This window comes from Chanos chanos, chromosome 1, assembly GCF_902362185.1.
Source record: "Chanos chanos chromosome 1, fChaCha1.1, whole genome shotgun sequence".
Classification (NCBI taxonomy): Eukaryota; Metazoa; Chordata; class Actinopteri; order Gonorynchiformes; family Chanidae; genus Chanos; species Chanos chanos.
The window spans coordinates 19,916,899-19,944,089 of record NC_044495.1 but is presented as its reverse complement, the minus strand read 5'-3'; the positions used below and the strand labels follow the sequence as shown (position 1 = coordinate 19,944,089).

At 42.9% G+C, this 27,191-nt stretch overlaps 1 protein-coding gene across 2 annotated transcripts; it reads right to left on the bottom strand.

The window, feature by feature from the left end:
- Positions 1 to 11,887: 11,887 nt before the first annotated feature.
- creb3l2 (cAMP responsive element binding protein 3-like 2) lies at positions 11,888 to 27,007 on the bottom strand. Of its 2 annotated transcripts, none has more exons than XM_030776368.1 (12): positions 26,584 to 27,007; positions 16,564 to 16,792; positions 16,129 to 16,319; positions 15,854 to 15,938; positions 15,209 to 15,390; positions 14,922 to 15,068; positions 14,685 to 14,743; positions 14,397 to 14,465; positions 14,093 to 14,192; positions 13,699 to 13,822; positions 12,618 to 12,861; positions 11,888 to 12,249 (listed from the first exon to the last, which is right to left on the bottom strand). In XM_030776368.1, exons 1-12 carry the CDS (start codon positions 26,680 to 26,682, stop codon positions 12,177 to 12,179), a joined length of 1,602 nt encoding a protein of 533 aa, XP_030632228.1. In that variant the 5' UTR covers positions 26,683 to 27,007; the 3' UTR covers positions 11,888 to 12,176. The 2 variants fall into 2 exon arrangements, with proteins under 2 accessions (XP_030632228.1, XP_030632237.1); XM_030776377.1 differs by having other exon boundaries at positions 11,888 to 12,234; positions 16,144 to 16,319.
- Between the last annotated feature and the right edge of the window lie 184 nt (positions 27,008 to 27,191).

Here is a 27,191-nt window from a genome sequence, read left to right as displayed (position 1 = left end):
TACACACACACACACACACACACTCACACAAATACACTCTTTCTTCTGTCCTCTTTCCCTGAAGAGTTCCCTGTGTCTATGACCTCCTTCCCACTTCTCCTCTCTTTCTCTCTCTGTCTCTCACACTTTTTCCCTCTCTCCACATCACCTCCACTCCCTCTTTCCATCTCTCCCTCTCTCTGGGGAAGGGTCAAGCGCAGGCTTATCCCAGCAGGCCAGCTGCTCTGGTCCATGCACGCCTCGTCCTTCACCCAAAGCAAGAGAGCACGCGTTTTTCTTCTGTCCTACATTCTTGCTTTCTCTTCATCTCTGTTTCTTTCTCTGACAGGCAGGGGCTGTGGGCGGTTTGGCTTTGCAGTGCAACACACACACACACACACACACATAATATATCTCCAAGGCTCTCCATTTCACTTTCTTCAGTGTTTAGTCTCTTTGTACTCTCTATGGCAGCTAAAACACTACCAGATATAAAGGATTTCTGCAACAAGCATTTAACCCAGAAAGCACAGGCTCAATATGAGAAGAGCCATTTAGTAATTCATGTGTGTTTAATACATGCCTAAGATGAAGTCCTCTCAGCTCTCCTCTTCTGATCCCAACCACGCTGAAGCGACGTAATTCACAAATCAAGAACTTGAGATTATTTGTCAAGTCAAAAGACGCCAACAGTGTGCTTCTGCTAAACTGTGAGATGGTTAGTCCTCAAGGAAAACAATCAGAAACACTCATTTTAACTGAGCTTTGGATACAAGTGAATTATACCAATTCAATTCATGTGTTGTCTGTGTGAAACTGAAGCTAAAGTATGCAGCGGTATGAGAATAAAGGGGTGGTATTTCATGGTGCCGTTATGAAAAACATGTCCTAACACCTCCTTTGTACCATGTGGACTGTGAAATGTTGTAGAAACATGCTGTGAAGCTTGGGAAACATTGTAGGACAGTTGTGTGCGTTCTGCGCTACGCTTGTCTTCAGGGATTCGGCTACGGTTTGATTCAGCTTGATTGTGTAGCCGTGATGTGTAGCTGATGTTGCTGTTTGATCTCTCTGCCAGGGAAGCCAGATCCCCTGAAGTTCTAATGTCCTTCCCCTTGTGAACTGTGACCTCACACACACAGGCACATGCAATACCGTCACAGCCAATGCTGTGACTAACAACAATCACAGGAAACCAGCAGTCCTTATGTAAAACTGTCCCTAGTCACGACAGTTCACACACACACACACACACACACACACACACACACACACTCAGAGTTTATGCTAATAGGAGTATGCAGACATGTTTTTATATACATGAATATGTGTGTGTGAACTACACATGTATGTACATGTAGATACATACGAATGAGCCAGCTGATTAGGCCTTTGTTTTGTGAGCTGGTTTTTAATAACGGTGTGCATCAATGGTTGCACTGATGAGAGTGTGGGAGAGTGTGAAGACCTGATGTAATTACCTTTTCTATTAGTGACTACTTCTGCTTTTCTATGTATGTGTGTGCATGTGCGTGTGTGCGTGTGCGCGTGTGTGCGTGTGCGTACGCATGTGGGTGCGCCAGCCTACTCATGCCCGCTAGTCGTCCTCCTCTCTTTCTCCCTTTCTCTCTCTTTCTCTCCCTCTCTCTCTCTCTCTCTCTGCTGACACCTCCATAATTAACCTCTGTGTGCGTGTCAGCATTTGGGCTGTGTGTTCAGGGCGGTGCGTTCAGTGTGGGGGCGGCATCGGAAGCGCTTAGCATCTCTCCAATTTCTGACCTGCCATCTGCTCAAAATAGCCCCGCCACAGAGAGAGAGAGAGAGAGAGACAGAAAGAGAGAGAGAAGAAAAGAAGTGATGTGATCCCTGTTGAAGAGCTATTATAGAAGCAGAGCCATGGGCCCGGGAGCAGTGGCGTTCCATTCAAATCAGTCCTGTCACTCTCTCCCTCTTTCACACACACACACACACCACACTGCACCGAGCTTAGGAGATCACACTCTCACCTCAACCCGTTTATCAGAACAATGGGCACAATCAAACTCACTTCTTTGGCTTAGAAAGAAGTTAGCTGAAAAGCACTATTGCTCTTTTTGGTCTACAAAACTTTTTTCATCTGTTTTGCATTCTTCAATCAGGACTCAGTTTTATGATCAAATGAATCAAAAGCCTAAATACCAAAACCAAACTAACATACATTAAACATACATTATAAAAAAACAAAACAAGCAGTCCATATGTGAGTCAGCCAGTGAAAAAGAGCCAAGTTACTGTGATACACATAAACATATGCATAATTAACATAATAAAGGACACTCTAAGATGCTAAAATATGTAACCACTATGCAAACAATTACCCCTTCAACAGACTTCAATGAAATGAAGTGCTCAGTAGAATCCCCCAATAAGATTACATTATTGCAATGTACATCACTGGCCCCTGCTCCACTGGATGCTGGTGGAATAGGTGTGCTGTTAAGTGTGCCCTTTGTAAGGACTGCTGTGTTTGGTTGAGGTCTGCATCCTGTTTTAGTCGGTACTCAGTGCTGTGTACTGCAGGCTTATGGAGTTAATGAGTCTCTTTTCCACCTGAGGTACTGGCTGCCTAATTGAATTAATCATTGCCTGAATGAGGCTGTCGCATCTCTGAGCTAACAGAGGAGCAAAGGGATGGAAATACACACACACACACACACCACACGCACACAAAGGAACACTTGCATATGGACACACATACATACGCTTAAATCAAAAACGCACTCTCACACAGATACACACTTACACACACAAATAAACACACACATCACAACCTCCCAGACCACAGCTGGAGAGTGAGGTGACAAGCTATAATTAGTATCAAAACAGCTCCATTCGCAAACAGAAATGCACAGGATGAGCTGTCGCAAATACATTGACTGTTTCCATTCAACTCCAAGCTAATCACACAACAAGGACCACATTACACAACCTGCGTTAAAATTCATGATGCTCCTATTGAATTCTGAGGTAAACTGCTGCCTGTCAGGTTGTGGGTTCAAAGTGGGAACTCAAAGAGCTTGTCAAAACCCTGGAGGGCTATCATATGAACTCCCAGAGCAACAGAACCCACAGAACTGTTCCCACAACATGGGTAAACATAGAATGAATTAATCTACCCATAACGTACAGAAGCCCAGAGAAAATGTTGAGCGTCAGATTGGATGACGGATTGGGAGAGGAAAGAGCAGGCAAGATTACACTATCCTACTGCTCTCGCAGTAATCAGTGAAATGACACTCCACTCAAAGCTACCGCTCCTGTCTCACCAATCAAATCATGAATAAAATGTGACCATTCAGTCACGTCAACAACTAAAAAGCATTAGATTAATCCCTGACAACTGTATATGTAAGAGCATTTGTGTGCACAGAAAAAGTGTGTGTGTGTGAGAAAGAGAAAGAGAGGGACAGAGACAGGGACAGAGACAGAAAATGAGAGAGAGAGAGAGAGAGAGAGAGAGAGAGAGAGAGTGTGTGTGTGTGTTTATGTGTGCAGGAGCAGCAGAACACCTGACACGAGTATTGCCATTAACAGCCCAGCTGAGAAAGACTCTGAGAGCTGACATGCGAGGTATTAGGGATGCGTATTGAAGTCTACACTTGCACTATGATTAAAGGAGGAAAAAGAGCTTAATAAATTGCCCTCCATCTCTCCCCGTCTGCCGATCTGTCTATTTCTGCCTCCTGCAAAAGTGAAATTCCCTTTAAAGCTTGAAATAGCTACGGTGAGATTATGGTCAAATCTCAGTAACATGCAGTTAAGCCTTTTCATTCCTGCTCTGATAACTAACACACGTACAAACCTCTTATTTTTACCTCCACAATCATGGTACTACATACATCATGTAGTACAATACACAATGCTGACAGTTTTTTGGGGTTTTTTTTGCTTGCCTTCCTGTTCTTGAGAAAAGTGACACATGGACATGTTTTTGGTAATGCTGACCTGAAAGTTCTGTAAGTTTTAGAAGAGCATGGTTGGTAGTGAAAGAGTGTTAACTCCCCTGTGGGGAGTTTGAGAGTGACAGAGGGAGTTAGAGATGGAGTCACTCTCACTCTCAGCAGGACTGCTACTCTCACACAGGTGCTCAGCAGACATGGTGCCAGGTGCAGAGGGCAAAAGCACATTTGCCTCAGCACAGACATACACAGAGAGAGAGAGAGAGAGCAGAGACAATGTGAGAGAGAGAGAGAGAGAGAGAGAGAGAGAGAGAGAGAGGGCATGAAAGAGAGAAACAGAGACAGTGTGTGTGTGTGTGTGTGTGTGTGTGTGAGAGAGAGAGAGAGAGAGCGAGAGAGAGAAAGAGAGAGAGAACAGAGACAATGTGTGAGAGAGAGAGAGAGAGAGAAGTCTTGAAAGAGAGAAACAGAGACAGTATGAGTGTGTGTGTGTGCATGTGTGTGTGTGTGAGAGAGAGAGAGAGAGAGAGAGTGAGAGAGAGAGAGAGAGAGGGGGAATGAAAGAGAGAAACAGAGACAGTATGAGTATGAGTGTGTGTGTGTGTGTGTGTGTGTGTGTGTGTGTGTGTGTGTGTGTGTGTGTGTGGGAGAGAGAGAGAGAGTTTGAGGATGGCGGCTGCAATCTGTCTCACCTGTGCAAGGCCTACTCTTGAGGAAAAAGCCTAAAGCTAAAGTACAGACTTGGTCTCCGAGCCCTTGCCCCTCTTTCTTCAGCCACTGTTAAAGCATGACTGAATGAGTATAAGAGAGCAAAGAACAAGCCTCTTACACTTATATGCCTATTAAGGACGCGCTTCATTCGAGCCAGTAAAAACACAATCTCTAAAATGCATCTCATCAGACGGCATTACAGTCAGTGGCTCCCTTTAAAAGGCCGTAGAAAAGTCTGGCTGTGCTTAGCCCAGATAATCTCTGTTCCGCTCCCCCCAAACAGCCACCTTCAGGAGAGATTACAGCCATTTGCACGTATTATTTGTGATCACCGGCAGAAACCACTGAAGCCAGCGTTAGTTGAGTTATTTCAGAATGAGCAGAAATCTACAGGCCTGGATTTGAATAGACGCCTCCCTCATGTTATCTCTCTTTCTTTTTCTCTTTCTATCTTTATTTAACTCTGAAAACCCAGATCTGGGGACAACCCTCCGACTGGCCTCTTTCATTCTGTGTTTCTTACACACACAAACACACACACACACACACACACACACACACATACACAGCATGTACGTAGGCACACACACACTCCTGCACACAACATGCATACATCACTGTTTCACAAAGACTTGAGAAGCTAAAAATCAGGAGATGTATTAAATGTATTGTGTGTATGTATTAAAGGATGTATTAAATTCATGTATTCAACAAAAATGCTCTGGATGGCAGTTTCTGTGTATGTGTATTTGTGGGCATATGCTTAAGTGAGAGGTGAAATGCATCACATACTCAGAAAGAAAACACATGCACAGACATGTACACACACACACATTAGCTATGTGGGAGGCATCACACTAACACAAGACCCGTGCTGCAATGGCCACAAGTCCCTTGGTGCTGCTTACTCACTAAACTAACATATGACATTCTCTTCTCATCTGCAAGTTCAGCCCAATGAGGAATGACATCATGTGTGACATCAGAACTCCACTGTATAGATGACAGCCTAGCATGAGGGCCTCTTATTAAATTTGTACTGATGAGCCACACTAAGTGCTAAGTGCTGAAATATTAAACCATGTTCCTCTTCTTTCTGCCACATTCTACAGACAAAGAAAACTGGCAACTCTACCACATGACTTCCTGGGCCACATTCCAATCTACACAATGATATCATCTGAGTATCTTCCAGATCCCAAACCCCAGACGAAGGCTGAGCGTCCCATGAGGCCTTCCTTCTCTACACACACATCGCGATGCACCCTAGCTAACCACGGCATACAACAGAGCAGATCTGACAGATCAGTTGACTGCCAAATTCCTCAGCACCGGCCCTGAATTAAGAGCCCTTCTTCAGGACTCCGTTGTTCTCACTCAGCACCGACACACCTGATTCTCTGCTGTTCTCACTCAGCACCGACACACCTGATTCTCTGCTGTTCTCACTCAGCACCGACGCACCTGATTCTCTGCTGTTCTCACTCAGCACCGACACACCTGATTCTCTGCTGTTCTCACTCAGCACCGACGCACCTGATTCTCTGCTGTTCTCACTCAGCACCGACACACCTGATTCTCTGCTGTTCTCACTCAGCACTGACACACCTGATTCTCTGCTGTTCTCACTCAGCACCGACACACCTGATTCTCTGCTGTTCTCACTCAGCACCAAACACCTGATTCTCTGCTGTTCTCAGGTCTGGAGTTGAGACACGCTAACTCATACCATCAGGGATGGAAGAACATGGAATACATTTCTTTTTTGTCTACGTCATTCATGATATGATGTCCATGGTAACAGCTGTAGATGTACAAAGCATTTACTAAAACAATTCACTGTCTACTAGGTAACTAGGCGAAGTCTGCAATGATGCTTAAACTCTTTCGCCCTCATCTCTGATCAGTGGGAACAGAATGCGATTAATATGCATTTTTAACTTTATATCAGTTCTGGCACACGGTTTGGAGAGAGAGAGGGGGGGAGAAAAGAGAGAAATACCCCAGTCTCATAAAGATCTACAAAGGGGATGAATGTCTGTTTATAAATATATGACACTTTATATGAATACATGAACAAAGTGCATGGATTCTCTTTACTGTTTCTCTAAGGGACATGCCACAAGTCTTCTTTTATATCTTACGGCAAGTCAACAGACAAAACCAACATACTGGTCTACAGTGCTGGAGACAGGGTTATGACATGAAATTAAAAACTCAATTTCTCAGTGTTTTCCTTCAAAGCAGAAAGAAGGAAAATGTAAATACACATTCTGCATAAAAAAATAAATAAACTGCATTACAGAGTTGTCTCTGTAAAGTCGTGATTTGCTGTCGTTTATTTTTCCGTGTATTCACTGGTTTCACTGGGATTGGGCTGGATTTCTCTATAATGGAGGAGTAGTGAGGTAGCGTGTAGCAGCTTTCTCTTACACTAGAGGAAAACAGGCTTTGAAAATTTCCTCCGAGATTCCCACATACTGTGACATGACTAGAAGCGTGGAGCATTGATCTACTCCGTAGATACTGAGTGCCAGTGAGGTTGAGTGAATTACATGTGTTTGTGTGTGTGTGTGTGTGTGTGTGTGTGTGTGTGTGTTTGTGTGTGCACTGTTGTTGTTCTTGTTGTTAGGTGGGTCGGGGCAGAACTTTCTCCTCTCCATCTTAGACTATCCCATCCTATTGCTGAAATGCTCCCAGGTAGAGACCACAGGATCATTCTGACTGACAGGCATTGTTAAAAGCAATCACTGTGTGGGAAGAAGAGGAGGACAGGCACTCATGGAGCCATAGACCTCTAAGAATAGATGAAAAAAAAAGAAGTAATCTCTCTGAGAATAGAGTCCCTGGCGAACACCATGCCTGAGAAGGATTCATGGTGTGTTAATACACACACACACACACACACACATATACACACACACACACCCCTAAGGCTCTGGTGAGACTTTGTTGATCATCCCTTTCTTTTTTAATTCTCCAGTGAGACCAAGTAGTCAGTCATGTGACAGAAACTAACACCAATTAAAAGCTTCAGACTTGTGTAGCTGCTGCTGGCCCACTTTAATCTGATGAGTATAGGCCAAGTCACTGTTGAACTTACTCCAAAAGATTTATAGCAGGTAATCTATATCATAACATTATATTTAAGATTATGAAGGGGACACATTGTTAGTCCTGATAAAATAATATATTCTGAGAAACAACTGATCATATAAAATGTTGCAAAGCAGCATGACTATAGCTAAAACCCAAATTTTCCAGTAGTGTTGACAACAACAGATGGGATGGTTCAATACACCTTAAGGTCTTCAATACTAGCAATAGACAAGCTCTGAAAGCAGGTCTAACCAGATCAATAATATCAATAGAAAAACCCCTCAGCCATAGTCAGTAGACTGGGGAGGCTGAGCCTGAGATGGGGCATTGAATTTTTCATTTTGTAAATTTAAATCACTTTCTAAGCACGACGATTTATTTCCCAAATGTGATACCTGCACCTAAGACTGATGTTTTTATGACGACACAGCTAAAGTGAGTCTGGTTTCTGTCAGACACATAAATTGAAAATCGTTTCTGGTTCTGGAATGACCTTTAATTTGTCAAACCGTGCCATTTCGCCCGGACAGATGACAGACACACATGGGAAAAACCTGCTGCAGCATCAGAGCTTTTTCCCTAAATAAGTAATAAAGGAATTGCTTCTGAGCCAGAATGTCTTTTTGGTCATCCGCCAATTAAACAATCCGACAGGAGCTGTCTGCCTGCCTCGCCAGGGATTTGGCTCGGCCGTTTAACAGAAAATCCACATACGGGCAGACTCAAAGCTGAGGGATCAATATCGGGTTCCCCACACTACACACACCACACACAAACACAACACGGGAAAGGCAACAATACGCTCCGCCACTTATCATAACGACTGTAGCCTGTATCGCTGATTACTTTAACTGCATTCGTCACTTGCTTGCTGCAGCCCCCTGTCCAGTCATCTTTAACTGTTTGTCTTGTTGTGGTGTCCTTTTGTTAGACGGATGATTGCATGGGACGGTCCCCATGCAATCTTCCGCTTTCATGTTTGTGTGCATAAGATTAAGATACTGTCTTTACGGCACAGGGAATATTAAGTGGCTAAACCAGAAGGCACAACACGAAAACTCATTATATTACAGATAGGTCTATTAAACGGTTTTATGTCTATAACAAGCTTGCACTGGGTGCCTGGACCAGAAGAGAATATCCCCCGTCTTTATACACTTTGCAATAGTTCCTATGTACCTGTATGAAGTCTGTTTTCTGAAAGCAAGACCTTTGAGTTTCTCCTCCAGCGACTCCTCGACATCGGTGAAACTGCTCAAAGAATCACTACCACCCATGGCTTCATCTCTTCCACAGCCCGGCTCGTGTGCTTCCCCTCCTGCAGCTCCAAGCGCGTTCAAACGACCACTGATTGTCTGTAGGCTCCGTTCAGCCTGTGACGGGCATGTTTTGCCCAGGGGGTCCATGCTCCGATCGGCACTGGACCCCCTTCTACCGTCAAATGGAGCCGAAGCTTACGGTTCAAAGACGGTTACCGAGAATGGTGGTAGAGTTTAAAGTCCTCGCTGTTACTGATAGAAGTCGAAGCGGCAGATCAGTCCCCGTCGCAGCGCCACACCGTTTACGCTCACGCAGTCTACACGCTATCGAGAGGTGGCCGACTGGAAATGGCAGATGCTGCTGCAATAAGAATGACCAGCTGGAAAAGCTACACCGCGAGCATCCATCTCCGGCCGCCTGCCGCTACGAGGGCATTCTGGGATATTCCTACTCCTCCTCTTACCGCAGCATCATTCGATAAAGTAGGGCACAGGGTCCCCGCCTGATTTTGTATCTCTCTCTGTTTCTCTCTCTCTCCCTCCCTCTCCCTCTCTTCAGCAGACACGTCCGAAAAGTGAATGAAATTTCGTGTTCAGTGACATCTCGCTAAAGCTGTCATCTGGTAGGCACTTTAGAAAAAAATGCTGTCCCATGCAAAAACTATGGAGCGTACTTCAACGTTCATCTTTCGGATCCACGTAACACGCAATGCGCTAAACTTTCTAGCGCTGTTTTACGCAAGCGGTAAACAACCGAGTTTATAACTCATTTCCCCGACTAGGCTAATACTACATTTTTGTCTGCGAAAACCAAAAATCCTGGTAAAATGCCATTCTGCACAAAAGGATATGAAATTTGATTTTACTAAATAATTTAATTAAATCTGTAGGCATAAATTTAAACGTTAAATTGAAGGCCCTTCTGAGACATGCTACGTGCATCCTGTAGTTTCTAAATGAAGTCACTCCATCTAAACATTTTTCCCTTAATACAATTTGGCAAATGTGATTTGAGGTACGAAGAAAATAATCTGCGCTCTCTCACACAGAACATTCACAAACATGGAAAATGTCTCTGCTCTTGATAAATTCTGAAAGATCTGTTTCACATGGACTGTGTCCAGACTTCTAAAACCGAACTCACGTCAGAGGCATTGACTTAAATGACTCAGACAACCTGAATTTCAGAAATTAGTCTGGAGTTTTAACAATCCAAAAGTAAATATTTCCACGAGTTCAGGGTCTTGCACATTCAAAGCAGTACTGTTACACATACTCGATGCTGACTGACTCTGCTCTATTGTTTTGAACTATTTTACTTTGATTCTGATGTGAAACTCCGGTGGGGTTTGTGTACACGCATTTAAGTAATCAGAAGTGAATTTCGTACATTTTCCCAAAATGTTAGGAAAAACATAACATCACAAGGCTTGAAGGAAATATTTCTAAACTTTACAACACATTAAACAAATACCACCAACGCCATTAATTATGCTTTTACTACATAAAATATTTATTTGCTTGTGAGAAAAACAGGACAAAAATATGACATGGAGAAGCAAGAGAGATTTTTCTGAGCCTGAAATTAAATTGTGAAGTGATGCAATCAAGCCTTTTACAACCGTAATTATAATGTCATTACATGTTCACAAGGTTTTACTGCAGGCTTCCAAAGGGTGAGACACTCCAGAAATCACCAAGATCTTGAACCAAAACAACTACAGAAAAACATTTGTTGCATACAAACATGCCTTCATCCACAAGCATCTTTTTTTTTTTTCAAGAGAGCAATCATTAAAAAAAAAAGTCAAATGCTTGCTTTCAGATGGACCACACCAGACAATGTCATACACAAATAGAACTGTTGCCAAGACAAAAATGGATGCAACCACTTTAAAAAATAATAAATAAAAATCAATTCTTTGGGGACACAGACACAGTGCAAGTGAGTTCACCATACCTCTGACTGTTCTGAAGACCAGTGTAGTTTGTGCTGAACTCAAACAGTCACAGTCATTTATTTCTGGGCAACAGGTAACACTGGATCAATAACTGAGGGTCCTTACCAAATGTCACTTCAGGCAAAGCAAGCAACAGAAAACAGGCACAGGGTCCCTGCCTGTTTAAGACTTTTACCAGTAAATCATTGTTTGACATCCACTGGGGGTCATGGTGGACCATGTATTCAGGGTCTTTGAGAAAACTTTATCATTTTCCATTTTGATATTTTCCTTATCCTGCTCCTCTACAAAGATAAACCCCTTTATTGAATCAACAGCCCACTGGCTGCAGCATTACAACAAAGGGCACAGGAAGTATTTCCAAACTGCAGATTCTCCTCAGGGTGACAACAAATTGGTTTCCAAAAGCTTTTTGTTATCAATCCAGGTGTTGTTTACAAGGCGTAAAACATCCAAAGCTGCACCTCCTTTTATCAGCATGAAAAAGTAGATACGTCAGGTTTAACACGTCTAATTACCTATCATCTCTCTCAGTACAGACTATCCTCCATATGTCTTTGTGCAACTGAATGGCAACTTGCCCTGAAATCCGCTAAACACCATTGTGAAAAATCATTTCAGCACACTTCAATGTACTGTTGATAAACACGTAAGAGGTTGAGGGGGTTTTGTTCAATAATGTACTTTGGTTCTTTAACAGGTCTGTGCTGTAACTGTGACCTTTTGTATTTCTAAGGAAAAAAAAACAGAATGAGACATGATGAAAAATGCAAGTAGATATATTATCATGTGTGTAAAAGACTCACCTACACACTGAAATTGCCATGTGAGGAACTCGTGTCTTCAGTAGCACAAAACAAATCAGACATAAATGGAGGAAGGAAAATTAACAATCAACAAAGCAAACACTAAACTGAGCCAAGTAAAAATAAGAAAAGAATAGGAAAAAAAAAAGAAAAAACGTGTTCTCATAAAATAAAGTATCAAAACGTGATATAATGTTGGAATGGAATAAAATATATGTTTTTTCCTCTTCTTTTTTTTTTTTTTTTGTAAAAAAAAGGACATCTACGTAAGTAAAAGAATCCTCAAATGGAATCTATAAATACAGAAGGGGAGTCTAAGGCCCCTGTCGCAGCAGGGGGGGGGCTTGGGTCACGGTGGGGTGGGGTGGTGTTTAAGATGGGGGGTAGGGTGGTGTGGGGAGGGGGCATGGTCAGACCCCCCGATCAGGACGTCTCGTTCACTGTCCTCTCTAGTTCAACCACTTTTGTGGTCTCATTTGACCTCAGCTCTGCTGACCTGCAGGCAGGAAAAAAAGGAATAAAAATAGATAAATAAATAAATAAGTGTGTGAAAGAGTGATCGTTACTTGTCATATCGTGTTCCACTTTTCATAAGTGTTATACAGATGTCCAAAAATATACTGGCTCAAACTCTGAAAGCTGCAACCTTGTGTCTTCATCAATAGTTTCAAGAGTGGCACAAATAAAGATTACACACCCAGACAATAACTGTATACCCTACTGTTGTGTGTGTGTGTGTGTGTGTGTGATCACAGGCCTGTGAGACCACTAACTAATGTGTTACCTGGTGTGTGAAAGTCCATGAGGACATATAATACTGTCAGATATAACCCATATGTGCGTACCTCCAGGGTGGTGTATTACCTGTGTGAGTGCAGGTCTATAAGGATTGGTTTCTGCACTTGTGTGTCATTGCTACTGATGAATGGTGGGCGGGACTCTGTTGCATGTGACTCCACCTCTTCCTGTCTGCGCTGCTGTTCCAAGCGCCAGGTTGCCATGACATCAGCATGTCTGTCCCAATCAGGATACTCCCCACCCAGCCCAGAGGGGTGGGGTTCATCCACACCCCCGTGCTCATCAAAGCCCAATAATGACCTGGACTTCACTGTTTACATGAACAAAATACAAATACATTTCCAGTCAAACAGAACCACCAACATATAATAGACATGTTTAATTCTAACACATCCCAGATTAATGAACCACACTAATTTGAATGGCTAATTTCAAACTAATTTTTAACTGCTATACCAGGACCCCTTTTGTACATGGATTACAAAATGACATTTTAAAAACAACACAAAAGTGAAAGCGTACAGTAGTTGTGCAGCTCAGTGCAACACGGACAGACAGAGAATGAGTGGGTGGACTCTACATGATGAAGAGCAGGGATCAGTGATAATGTCATAATCTCAATGCTTTTAGCTCTGATAATGACATCCCCACTAAATGACTGATAATGATCCTCAAGTGTAAACACTTCAGTGCCAATTTCTCATGCCTAATATGGGTATCAGCACAGTGACACACTCAGCACATGACATCCTGTGTGAATGTGTGTGTGTGTTTGTGTCTGTGAAAGGGAACAGGAGACAAAAACATGAGAAGGGCACACTGAAACAAGAGGAAAAAAAGATATTGTCTGAGTATATGGAGTACATTTTTTTTTTTTTTTTACTTCTTCTTCCTTGGGGCTGTAGCTCCCAAACTGTTTGGTAATCTTTACTGAAAACTTTGATAGGGGGCACACCAAATGTGTCCAGCTGGCCATACAGTGTCACTAAAGAATGTATCTGCTACATATACAGAGCAACAGTACCAGTCTGTCACTTAAGATTTCTATTTGCTGTGCACCTTGCCTAGTCCAAAAAGTCTGTATACGGCAAACCCTGAACTCTAATGACATCATTTCCTATGGATGTGCATGCACAAGTATATGTACCTGTGGCTGTGTAGGACTCCTCCATGGTGAGTTCTCTGGATAAGCTGGTTTTGGTAATGGTTGAGCAGGGACTCAAACCCTGATAAAAACTGCCCAGGAACACGGCAAAACACAGCACTACCACCTATTGCACAGTAACACAGTCAGTCAGCATAGGTTGCACAGTAATTCAACTCTCTACCTAGGTTTGTGAACAGCACAATGATACTCAACAGAGAAGACCTTTCCCTGTTCTATACACATCTATTACAATTTCTTTATTCATCGTCCTCTCTCTAATCTTTATTCTTATTCTCCATCCATGTCTCTATGGTTCACACATTCAGAGAGAGAGAGAGAGAGACAGAGAAAGAGAGAGAGAGGGAGAGAGGTGACAGCAGGGTATATCTCTCACCATGAGGCATGTGGAGGTTTGGGTTCCTGTCACCCGGCAGGAGCGAGGCACCTTTCCTGCCACTACTGCCTGCAGGGAGTGCAGCTGCTGCAGCAGAGACCTAATGGATAAGGAAATTATTCAACTGTATCAAAACGCGTAAACACACACATTCCCAAAATACACTTTGGACAAACACATAGATAAATCACAAATTGAGCAGTGTTACATGTGTGTACATTGAAAATCTCATTTATATATACTTACATATGCTTGTTTCTATATGAAAAACTGAGATTAAGCCGAGAAGAAGCATTTATCTTACTTGTTGGTACACTCCAGAGTCTCCACTTTCCTGCGAAGCTCACTGTTCTCGTTGGAGCATGTCTCTACCCTGTGGACAGAGAGAGTATTGCAATGTCAAAAGCTACAATATTGCTACAATGTGAAATTTGTTGCTGTAGTTCACTGATCAGGCTATGGGGGGCAACCAAGTCATTAAAAAAATCAATTAGCAAGTAGCAGCATTCCAGAGGGAATGATGAAGGCACTATCGCTTAACAAATTTAGTTTCCGACTTGCTCATTATAGTTCATACTGAACCATGGTTTACTTTTTCTCCAGGGCATCCATGTACTCTTTCTTCTTCCTGCGACTCTCTTGTGCGGATATCTGTAAAGGAATTGATTAAAATGTATTACATGATATGTACTACTCAAGTCCAATTAGTGTAAACTCAAAACAACCATCTAGATAATGGAAGAGCTGACTGAGAGTTGAAGGGCATTTGTAGATTTGAATGTCCTTGAAGATTGGATCCGAAAACTCCATCCAGTCCCCGTGCACCAACCTTGTTCTTGATCTTTCTGCGGATCTTCTTGAGGGCTTTCTCCTCAGCCTTGGACAGGGGCAGTTTGGTGGGGACGGGATATCCCTCAGCAATGAGCGTACGCCTCTCCTCCTCAGTCAGCAAGAGAGGACCAGAGCCCTGCAGCTTCTGTCAGCACCAAAAACAAGAGAAGAGAAGAGAAGAGAGGAGAGGAGAAGAGAAGAGAAGAGAAGAGAAGCTAAGTTCACGTCACTATAACAAGTGCCGTTCATCTCTGTTATGAGGTCCAGTTGCAGTCTGTCACTCACATGTGGTGCTGTGAGCAGGGGGGAGTTAGACAGAGAGGAAGGGGCACGCGGTGCCACCTTGAGGACAGCGGTGGTCTGTGCTGGGCTGGCAGGAGCACAGGGATGCACAGGGCTCTGGCTACCCTCTGAGTCACTGCCATGGGAGCTTGGTGGGGTCGGTGGCATCTGCAGAGGCTCCATACCTGAGGGACACAGAAGATTACAGTTAATGACAGAAGCATGTCATCATTGGGGAACACCAGTCTAGAGTAGTTTTCTTTGGCATTATGTACACTGTTAGCAAAGAAATGAAATTTTATTATTCACTAAAACATAACAAGGACTCCAGGACAAAAATGATAACTGCTAGCTACTATCATTAAAATATTATGTTCAAGGTTAAGGATAAGCATTCTGCTCCTGGAGAAAAACTGACTTCTCTGCTTTAAAAATACGTAGTATCTTTTTCTGCTGAGGAAGTCTGTGTTTGAGATAATTCAGATTTTACTGTGCAATTACACTCCACAGAACACGACACAAATGCTGAAAAAATGCTGAGTTTAACCCTGTAACATTGAAATGATGGTAGTCAGCATGCGCTCATTTTCCAAACAGTATGAACCCTGGCAGAGTCTCAGATGGTGCGTATGGTGATAGCAGACTCACTTTTGGGGGACAGGTTGAGGAACTGATCCACCTCATGTGGTTCCAGTTTAATCTGGGGTCTGAAGTTCTCACTGTCCTCCTTAACCTACATAACCAAACAAAAAAAAACATCAAATCTAAAACCTGGAACAATACAAACTCAGAAACCAAAAGAATGCAGAGCATAATTTAACTTAAGTTTCTTTCCAGTTTTCAGTTTGATGTTTATGTCCCTGAAAACTGAGAGAACATCATCTCTTTGAATTACTATGCTCTTAGATGACCATCCCTCTGACCTTGACAACTGTCACCTGCGTGGCCTGGGATAAGGTAAGCGTGTTAGTTGCTGTGGTAACAGGTTCTGTGACTGTGGCGCCCTCAGTCAGGGCCAGTGTTGGTAGGAGGCTGGGAGGGTCACACAGCAGCGGTTCTATCTTAAGGCTTTTCTTCTCCTGCTCCATAGGCCAGTCATCCCCATCTGAGTCCCCTGCAGCGAGAGAGCGCGTGTGAGAGAGAGAGAGAGAGAGAGAGAGAGAGAGTGTGTGAGAGAGAGGAGCACGACAGCACAACTGTAGACCAGCATGCAGATGTCTGAAACCATAATCATCCTCCAGTCCATGGTACTAAAAATTTCACATCATTATACAATGACTGGGTCACCCTCTTGTCCGTCACCCCATTGCAACCCCACAACCGTCTGTCTAGGTTGGGGCTATTTTAAGTGAACTCACCGGCATCGCTGCCTGGTTCTCCAGGCAGGTGTGATAGGGGAGACTGTGGGCGGGAGTCTCCACTCAGAGAATAGCTGTGCTCAGCCTGAATGTGGGGGGGCACAGGGGAGGCAGGGATCAACTCCTCCTCTGCTTCCATCGCGTCTCCACGACCCGGCAAGAAAGGGTCGCTGAGCAACTGGCCCAGCAAAGCCTCCTGGGACAGGTCATCGAGGAGTTCAGTGAAATGCTGGATAAGAGAAGGGAAATGAGGGAGGGAGGGGGGGTGTTAATGAGAGACCCTCAGACATTCAGACTCCCCTTTCCCACATCCCACCTCTAACACAGAAAAACAGCTGTGTACGCAACTGCAGTTCCACTGCTACGTGCTTATTATACTTCACTACACTGTAATTGTGAACTATAAATAACCCATAATGACACTAGCATTCCTTCATGGATTCAGTCCCATAACCTGCAAGCAGATGAACCTATTGCACTACCCAACAAACTTGGTAATCTGCCACAACTAATTAACTACTCAGCTATCCCTTGATCATCATTTCATACCAATGAAATGCTGACGTGAGCTCATCCTCTAATCTGACATGAACTATGCCTGGGCTAAGGCCACAAGTTAAAAGCACCTCCACCTACTTTTTTAGCATTCCACTGAATGAATTCCTGACTGCCTTCTTTAGCATAAAACAGGCTCGAACAGTGCACAAACCCCCCTTCCCCCCACCAAACAGGTTGAGACAGGTCTATTATTTTCATCCGTGTCTCTTTTGCCTGTTCAGTTTCTAACATCTATAACCTGGCATTTAAGCCAACTACACAGATAATGGACACTTCCAAGTACATTTCCTAGAGTTACTGTCCTGATGACCTGCCTACCACAGACAACAGATGTTCATTCTGTGCTGAAGGCCATTAATGCCAGGGTTAGGAGTTTCTGCCTCCATGTAAGGAGACTGCTGGCCACTCTGGTAAGTTGCAGTAGACTTTGCTCATTCTTAGAAAAAGCTACCATAAAAACTGCATATGAGTCACACGCAGGGAAGGACAAGAAGGTGCAACAGCAATCGTGACAGCCCTAACTAATGTCACAGCAAGGAGGGAGGAGGGGGGAGAGAGAGACAGAGACAGAGAGCAGTAGAAAGAACAAGAAAGAGTAGTGGAGATAGAGAGAGGGCTATATCAGAAGAACTGGAGACTGGGATACTGTCTCTAGAGACCACAGACAAACAGAGGGATATGGAGAGAGGTACATGGCACTCCGGTACTGGGGTTAAGACTGCCAGATGTCCTTTTCTGGCCAATGTCCTTTCAAAACAGGCCAGTCTCCAGCTGCAGAGATGACTCAGAACCCAGAAACTCAGACAGAGGGGGAGGGAGGGCCAACATACACCAAATCTCTCTTCTTTTTTACTGTTGTTTCACTCATTACTTTTAATACTATATGACTGTTATTGATGTAACTGTAATAACTACAGTATTTATAATTACAGATACAATTAAGTAAACAAATAAATAAAATTACAGATTCTGTTTGATTGGACCACAACTCCTTGATATCTATGTAAAAACTGACTGTGCACAGTAAATTTTATTAAGCTTACAATGTTTTGGTCAGAGCAGATAATCGCCTCCGGTTGTAGAAATAAGGCCAAAATCTGAATTGGAGTAAGCTCTATCTCCATTTGAAAGCTGGGCAGGCATGTCCAGCAGGGTGGATGTGACAGTGCATAGGGTGCTGTGGTACAGTCATAATGTATGTGTATTCTAAAAGTGTACACCTACATATGATGAGGTAGGGTACTGTGCTGTGCCCATGGACAGTGTGAGGACTGTGCAGTGTGTGAGCACAGAACAGGGATCCTGTTGGACGGCGGAGCACAGTAACAAAAGGATCACAGCGTGGAAAATGCATCTTACACTACAGCTCAAACAATGGGGCTTCCACACACACCAGCCCACACAGAACTTGAGTCACAGACACGCCGTGCAGAAGTCTGAAAGTCAAGAACTAAAGTTTATCAAGAGACAAAGGGTCAGGAGTCTTACAGCATTTAGTAACTGTAATTCAACAATAATTCCAAACTAGACCATACAAATGACGCAAATCAAGGTTAACACCTGTGTGTGTGTGTGATTTGCACAGCCATTCCCATTCAACCCCAGTTCTGACAAACTATTCTTAATTTATAGTGCTGACATGTTGCAAAGTGTTCTCTCTTCTCACAAACAGTTTAGCCAAGCCTGTGTGGAAGTGTCTCGCAGCATCTGAAAACTGTTATAATCATGAGGAAATAGTCATTTGAAAAACAGGCCTAAGATTCAAATTCAGCCCTGCTTTAAAGAGGAACAGGATGTAGTTAAATAAAATGCCACAAGTAGAAAACCAAACTAGCAAAATAGTCTTGGACAAAAAAAAGAGGACTGACAAGACATACGCTGGGAAAAAATGAATAGCCAAGTGAGATGAAGAATGAATCCTCTTATTTCTATTATAAGAGGAGAGAGGAGGGAAGAGGAACAGACAGAGTTAAGGAAACACAGAAGGAGAGGTGGAGCAAAGAATAAAATGGCAGGAAACCAAGCATGTGGATTCAATTACAGGCTGATTCAGAGAAAGAGAGAGAGGGAGAGAGAGAGAGAGGGAGAAAGAGAGAGAGAGAGAGAGAGAGAGAGAGAGAGAGAGAGAGGGAGAGAGGGGGGAGAGAGAGAGAGGGAGAGGGAGAGAGAAAGATGAGAAGAAAAGAGTGAGAAGAGAAGAGAGGAGTGACTTCAGAACTGACCAGCTCATTCTGGAATGTTCTGCCCTATATTTTCCAGTTCTGTCATGTCTCTCACACCCAAGTCCCATCAAAAGCAGCTCTGTCTGTTTGCATGAGGCACCACATCTGCAGTGCAGTGTTGAAAATAGCCTGGTCTGAGTATATTCTCTTTGCTCAGATTTTTGGCCTGATTTTATATGAACAGCATCTCTCAAGCCTGAAGAGCATGTGTTTATGTAGACACAGAGCTTCATCAGCCTTCCACAGACCCTCAGTCACCACCATGTATGGAGAGGAGATGCAGTCCTTTAGAGAAACATTCACAAAACTGCTGGTGTATGTCTACTTATTTTTGTTTTCCCCTAATACAAAATCCTTGCAAATCTAAACAAACAATACACTTCACATTGAAAAAGACATAATAGAGTCACTCAGAGTGAAATGAGAATAGAATTAGAAAGAGGTGGTCTGGATTTAAGATGATACTTTTACATGGAAAGCTCTATGGGAGAAAAGTGTTGTATGTGCCTCTTAATGAAATATGTCTTCCAAAGCATGATTAGGAATTTGGACTTCCCAACGGAACACTTACATTTTAGATCTATTAATCCTATAAACAATGGTGATATCGTTGAAAACATCAACGTGTGCTGTGCTTTTTTTCTTTTTTCATTTTAATATGTCATTAAGTGGACCAGAATTTTTACGGGTGATATTGTCAGAGTGGGATTTCAAAAACTTTGTGAAACATGTTCCAAAGCATGCAGCATGGGAAGTGCAAGTACAACTGACTACCCTGCTACAAATTGACCAAAATACTAAACCTGCAACATTTTAGCTAAAGAAAGCAAAGCCCAGTGGCTTCTACAATGACGGAAATTCGAAAGATGATTGGATGGCTGACAAAAGTTATCAAAATTGACAGTTTCTGGGAAATCTGATTGTCTGTATATGAGGACAAGGGGATTTAAGGTTTAGCACAGTAAGGCAGAAAAGGCCTTACTGTCTGCAGCCCAGGGGCAAAAGTGTGTGTCTGGGCCCAAGATCAGGGGAAGATTCTGAGGAATTCGAACCGTGATATTTAATGTCTTCCCTCTGGCTCTGTTTTAATTTGTCTGTGCCTGTAAACTTCAGAACTGTGTATTTCCAACGCCACAGAACTGAGAGGAAGCATAGTAGGGGGGGCGGGGGAGGTGAATGATGATGTAAGACTGTCTTCTGAAACAAACAGCAAAACAAACATCTGAGAGATACACACACAAACACACTTGTGCGTGCATTTACACACATAGACACCTCATATTAAAGGTCAATGCGTGCTGTCCAGTGAGCAATGATGCTGTACTTTGCTCATGGATCATTATCAGAACTGACACACAGATAAGACAAAACAGTTAATGTTAGTTTACTTTGGACATCCACCACTGACAAAGCAACTATTCCCTAACAAGAGTCATCGGCCCAACCACACACATACCACTGCATCACCCCATTATGGCCAAAACTTCAGTAAACCCTGCCCTCAAACTCCACAGAGATAACATTCAATTCTCTGACAACCGTTTCACCTAGCAGAGAATCTTATTTGTAAGAGTGAACACAAAAAAAAAGACAAAATGAATAAACTCAGTCTCTGTTGTGTCTCTTTATGGGAGTGACTCTGGTGTGAGGAGCGCTAGCCTGATGTGGGTTGAGGGGACAGAATAACCTGGTGGTCCATTTCATGGTGTTGACACTGTAAGCCTGTGCACTCTCTGACCCAGATCTCCATGGTAAGAAAGTGTAGGGTCAGCTGGTCAGGACAAGCTCTCTCTGATTGGATTGGGAGGGGGGGGGTGTTACCAGGGAAGTGGTAGGGTGTTTCACAGTTCAGCCACTGTTTTCTGTGTTTGTTTGCACACACCACCCACAATGACCTGCAAATGCAATCCACACAGATGCAAGACATGTGTTTTCAGCAAGCCTAAATGCTTCAACCCCCGTATTGGGGTGAACCAGAACGTAAAAAAAAAGATGTTATGTTGCAATTATATTTTGTAAGGTAGATGACATAATAGCTGTTATCTTAATCAGATGAATCTACAACGGTCTGTGACCATGTAATTAAAATTCTGAAGTCCAGCAAAGAAAGATGCAGAGCTTCAGCAGAAGGCTTGAACACAGGAAGGTCAAAGACTCAGTTCTTATCTAGTGGAGGAAAACAATACCCACACAGACCAGCGGAGTGTGGACACACTGGGACAGGAAATCAGGGGTAAATGGACACACGCTGTGAGATGAGGAACGTCTGGAAAATGTCACCCACTCAATGATCTCTTAAATCACAGCAAACAGGCTTTTTTTCCCCCCCTAAAATGGCACACCATCTCCCATCCCCCTCCTTCAGGAAGTGTCTCAGACCTCCACCCATCTGACTGAAGTGTGAGGGTGTCTTTTATTTGGGTTGGGTGTGTTTTGGTTTTAAAATGTAGGTCAGGAGCTACCCTTTTAGGAATCTGTCTCCGTCCCTCTCTCTCTAAATATCGCATTCTCTGTAGGCACAATAGTAGACATGAAAGAAGCACTCTAGGTGAAACAAGAATGAACAAGTTCTCTAGATCATAAAAGCTGCTCGCTCTCTCCTTCCCTCCCTCTTTGGAGAGACAGAGGGGGTGCTGGAAGTCTAGGTCTCACTGATTATGTTCCTCAAATTAACATGAAAGCCACACTGAACTGAGAATGAACACTAAACTTGGATGTAAGCAATCTCGGGCAAAGCCCTAAACAGCCAATTATTTAATCCTGTGGTAGATCACTCACTGCTGATTCTACCTCCTTGTCCTATTTTAGAGAGGGGACACTTAATCCCTGCTTTACGGGTGCTGCTCAACACCCTGAACATCTAACAAGCGAACAACTAATACGGCCCTGAGGTAGCGTGGGCCTAAATTTCTCCAGGCCACTTTAGGTTAGTGCACTGTATCTCAACTCTAATCCTAAAGATATTCTTGAATGCATATTTTATTTCTACTCCAGCAACAGGACACCTGATTCAACCTGTCCACTAATCACCCAGACCCTGATATACTGACTCACACAAGTTAGTGTTTGACTAAAATGTTGTTACCTTTAGCAACAAGATTTTTTTAAAAAAAGAAAAGACAGCAGGCTAATGGGCACCAGCACTGGGATTAGTACACACCAGGGTAATGAAACAAAAATGAACAGAGCTTTTTTTCCACCTTTTACTGTGTAGTAGAGCAATGTGCATGATAGTTTTTCATGCTACAATATTAAAGAGGTCTAAATCAGTCTGCAATTGATCTTTGAGGCAATATTTCAAGAGACAATGATAATCCTAACAGCCATCTTTTTGATGTAAATCACAAAAAAAAAAAAAATCACTTGCAACCACATCCACAGGAGTTTCATTTGGGAAAGGGCATATTGGGCTGAAAAACACAACAGCAGAGAGATGCAAACTCGCATCTCTCCTAAACGCTACCACAGAGGTAGATCAATAGCTCTGTTGCCATAGTAACAAGTGGCTATCGTTCCATTGGATATTCCCACTGAAGCTTTCACTATATCTCATAACGTAAGACTGAATCTCCTATGGTAAATGAACTCAAAAACAAACCCACCTTGATGAGCTAGTTTGGACTGAGCCTGTTCCTTCCAGACATGGGTATCTCACTGAGAGATGTGCTAACAGGCCAGACATAGGGGCGGATCAGTTGAAAGACAAACCAAGGATGGGAGGTAGGCAGTAAGAGAGTGTGTACATGTGTGTAAGAGTGTGTGGGACTGCACACAGCCTGACTGAAGCACTGCCCAGCCTGGAAACAGACCTCACTCTGTCTACCCTACCCACAGAGAGCAGAGAGACTTAGGCTCTGTCCAAACATGCTTGACAGACACAGAGTTCCAAATGAGGTTCTCTCCCAACTGGTCTGACTCTGGCCTTGTTCCAGCTGCACTGCGCTAAAGCATATAAGATATCATTCTGACTTAAGCAATGGTCAGTGTCGTTGCAGCATTCAACAAGTCAAGCGGTGTTATTAATCTTGTACTGAGTCATATGCGATTTCACTCTGACTCACATACACATACTCACATATTCCTAGCCTCTAACTAACCAAACAATGTTAATAACTGACATAATTTTAAGATCTGTCAAAACAGTAATTTAATTTTTCAGTGATATATATGTAGGGGTGGGTTGGAATTAATGGCCTCTAGCTGAAAATGTTATAAAACCTAAACTGAAAAAGGGCACAAAAGGATATGTTTTAACTTGAAGACTTTTGCTGTTATTTGTAAGAAATACAACAAAAATATTTTATTAGATTTTAATGTATCCTTATACTATCCAACTGCTTTGGGATGTTTAAGTCAGATGATTGTTTAAAATGTAATTAAACAAAACAGTAAATACAAAGAATACATTCTCACCAGCTTAAATGCATTTTTATATCCATTTTGAAAAACAGTTTTGTCATTGACCCTAATATAGTATAGGGATTGTGAATTCAAGTGTAACCGTTAGCAACAGATATTCATACAATCTGAGCATTCAGGCCTCACTGCCTGAGCCCAGAGCTCCCACTCCTGAGAGACAGGCAGGCTAAACATGTCGAGAGCAAATATGGATGTGGGGCCACATTCCTTTATTGGTTTTTTGACATTAGCCACAAAAGACCTCCTGTAGGCAGGAGGGCCGTGCATTTAATGCCTCCTGTCCCCAGTCCACTGCTAAATGCGAACAATCCCACCTCTCATCTCTCTGTCTCTCCAGGTGCCCCTGCTCCGGGGAGGGGGGGGGGGTGACCCTGGCCTCTTAACAGATCTGTAATACTGTGGTCATTTGTTTAATGCCATTTCTGAGATGTTGGCCTTCGGCAGGTAACTTTGAAATGTGAAAAATGCTACACGAGACATTGTTTATACGCTTTCAAAACTGGAATATAGTGCATTAAATATATACACTCACAGTTCCCTCTAACATACATTCTATAGATTCTCAACAACATGTCATAGAGACTTAAGGAACAAAAGTGTTCAGAAGATTGTTTTCTTTTTCTTATTTCACTCTCTTTCCAATTTCACATTAACTCTCAGAAGTTAATGACACATGTAAATAAACTACAGGTCATCAATATTACTCTGATCAATGAAGCCTGCTAACTGCTTATACTAATTACAAAAGAAACTTCTGTTCACCCTGATGGCTCAAGAGGCCAAGCCCAGAGCTGTATCTCCTGAGCTTGCCAAAGCTTTTATGAGACCCAAACCCCAGGCATAAAACCATACATATTATCTTCAGTGTGCAGTCATAGCAGTCTGGGACAGTCAAAACATATCTAGCCTCAAAACACAGAAGGTGAAGCTGGGTAGGAAGGTACCATAGGGGCTAATATGCGTTCTGACACTAATCGTGTATTACTGCACAAGGCTTACTACAGAGCATTAGTGCAGAGAACCTTCAGTGAGGCGCTTCCTTCCTTAACCCCCGTCCTAAAGGGGCCACTGTCATCTACATCACTCCTTCAGAAAGAAATCCCCTCTTAACCGACTGGATCAATTACCCTGCTGGCCCGTTCAACTTCCATCTTCTACAGTGCGTGGATTTAAAACAAAGTCCAGGTCTTGGAGTTGTAATGAGGCTGCTGATTTGACTATAAAAATGCACTCTAAGCTAATCAGTGGTTGGCAGTGTCAAGGCTATACAAGTATCAATTCTAATTACTATTCTAGTGTTTAAATTCCATAACTGCTGAGCCAATGCAACACACTTAGACTTGCATCATCATGCACATAGACCACAGAGTTTGCCAACATCTGAACCGAGTAACCTCTGCAACTGAAGCTGATATGATAAATGAAAAAAAAAAACAAAAAAAGGATTTCATGACTGCGCTGGTTTATCCGAATGAGGAAGGAACAATGATGAGTCCAGATGTGAGCACTACTTGTCATTAATGACTAAAACAGACCCTAATGGCAGAACACACAGAGGTCTCATTGCTACAGTGGAGACAACAGGTCCCAGGCACTGCAGCTGAAAACAGTTTGCATTGTTGTGAGGAATTCAATGTCAACAAACCCCAGGGAGAGAGTGTGTGAGAGAGAAAGTGATAGATGGGTGGGTAGATTATAGGCAAGGCCTCCTACCCAAGGAGTGGGTTGGGGTTGCCAAACGTCTGAACAAAGACAGAGCCTGTTCTCTTCCAGTGTCTCGGGAGAATATGAAACATTCCACGACCCACAAAGCATACACAGATCCTCACGGTACTGAAAAGTCACTGTTCTGGACACTGAAACCGGGATTAACTGCTAACTCTCTGCTAAACTGGTTTGAATTTAGGTCATCTGCCAAATTAAAACTTAAGTTTGGTGGCGTTTGTTTCTTTCCTATGGAGATATTACACAGCATCTACAGTGAACCTGTATGGGAGAGGGAAAAGGCAACTCTTTCAACAACACAATATGTTAATTTTAAGAGGAGCAAAACTCTCAACAGTTTCCAAATTATGTGGGCAATGCTAGACCATGATGAAATCCTAACATGAAACCCACACATCATCCTTTAGTCTAGTCCATCCATCGTGGAGCTCAGTGCTCCATCATTACCCTACAGTGCTGGAACACAAACCTATCATTATATAACAGGGAACGCACAGCCCCCTCAACCAAGTTCAAGATGTTGGCAAATAACTAAACTCCCAAAGCAAAGTGCGGCACTTAGTTGTCTCTAGGTAAATAACTTGGTATCCGTGTGCACAATGTACACAATGTCACTCCGTTGTATTTGGTGCACTTCCCTATCAAGAAATAGGCCTAACTGGTTATTCAGTACATTCCTCGAAGGAAGGAAGGATAAGTAGTCTGTCCAGCTATGCTTGGAAACTGGGGTCTGGCACTTCGAATAGCCTGTAGTCCATGAAGTTAACCGGATGACTGAACTTTATCCAGTCAAAAAAGCTGTTACTTATAAAACAGAGCAATATGTTCCGGAATGCAACTAAGTACATTCTCAACCCAACAACAATATGAGAAGGCACGCAATCGCACACTTAAACCATTCTAGTATACCAAGAGGTTAACGCCACTAATCCAAGCTACAAACCTTTGGTGCATTTCCCATTTGCAGTCATATTAAATGCAAATAGTCTCAGCACCAGATGAACAATGTTTAATGTGTCACAAATAAAGAGCTCGTCAACAGTTCGACATGTTGTGTGAACATCTGCGATAACGTTTTGGGGTACTATTTACTTACTGTGCTGTACAGAACACTGTCGTTTTCACCGGGTTCTGACAATTCGCTAAGATTTCGGTCCCACTGTAAAAACGGTTCACTGCTGTCCAGTACTTCCATGCCTGTACGTGTCCGCGTTTTGTTTTCACTTGTATGATATCACTGAGTGTAAATAAATGGAATAAATACTAAACTGAATCGATTAGTTGCCACACTAGGTGGCGAGATTAAATGCAAAACTGGGCGATCGGTTTTTCCTTTCGTCAGCACAAAGTTGGTGTAATAACTTAGACTGCTGGTGCTGATGCCTTCGCACTTTGATAATCGCTGCGTAACACCGAATTCCTTTGCCTCTCTCCAATGAACACGAGAGTTAGTATTTCAATAAATATAAATCACACAAAATTAAGGCGACACGTTAGTATTTGCATTTTCAGTAGTCTGCCCTCTATCCCCGCTCCCTTGAGTATGACACCCTCTTTCAGACAACCAGGAATTTGGAGGCGGGGAAAAGGTGGGAGTCTGGGCAGAACCAGTAGAGTACTTTTCGGGCTAATACACATTTCCAACCCCAAAGAGGCTCTCATAATCTGAGTAAAACAATGCAGTCCTATACTACACACGTGTTG

Bases quoted from the DNA above. Each gene is read 5' to 3' on its own strand.
- creb3l2 (XM_030776368.1), bottom strand. From the start codon at position 26,682: ATGGAAGTACTGGACAGCAGTGAACCGTTTTTACAGTGGGACCGAAAT. The intron at 16,793-26,583 runs GTAAGTAAATAG...TCTCTTATCCAG, and splicing joins ACAGTGTTCTGTACAGCACA to CATTTCACTGAACTCCTCGA. The intron at 15,391-15,853 runs GTGAGTCTGCTA...TGTGTCCCTCAG, and splicing joins CCTCAACCTGTCCCCCAAAA to GTATGGAGCCTCTGCAGATG.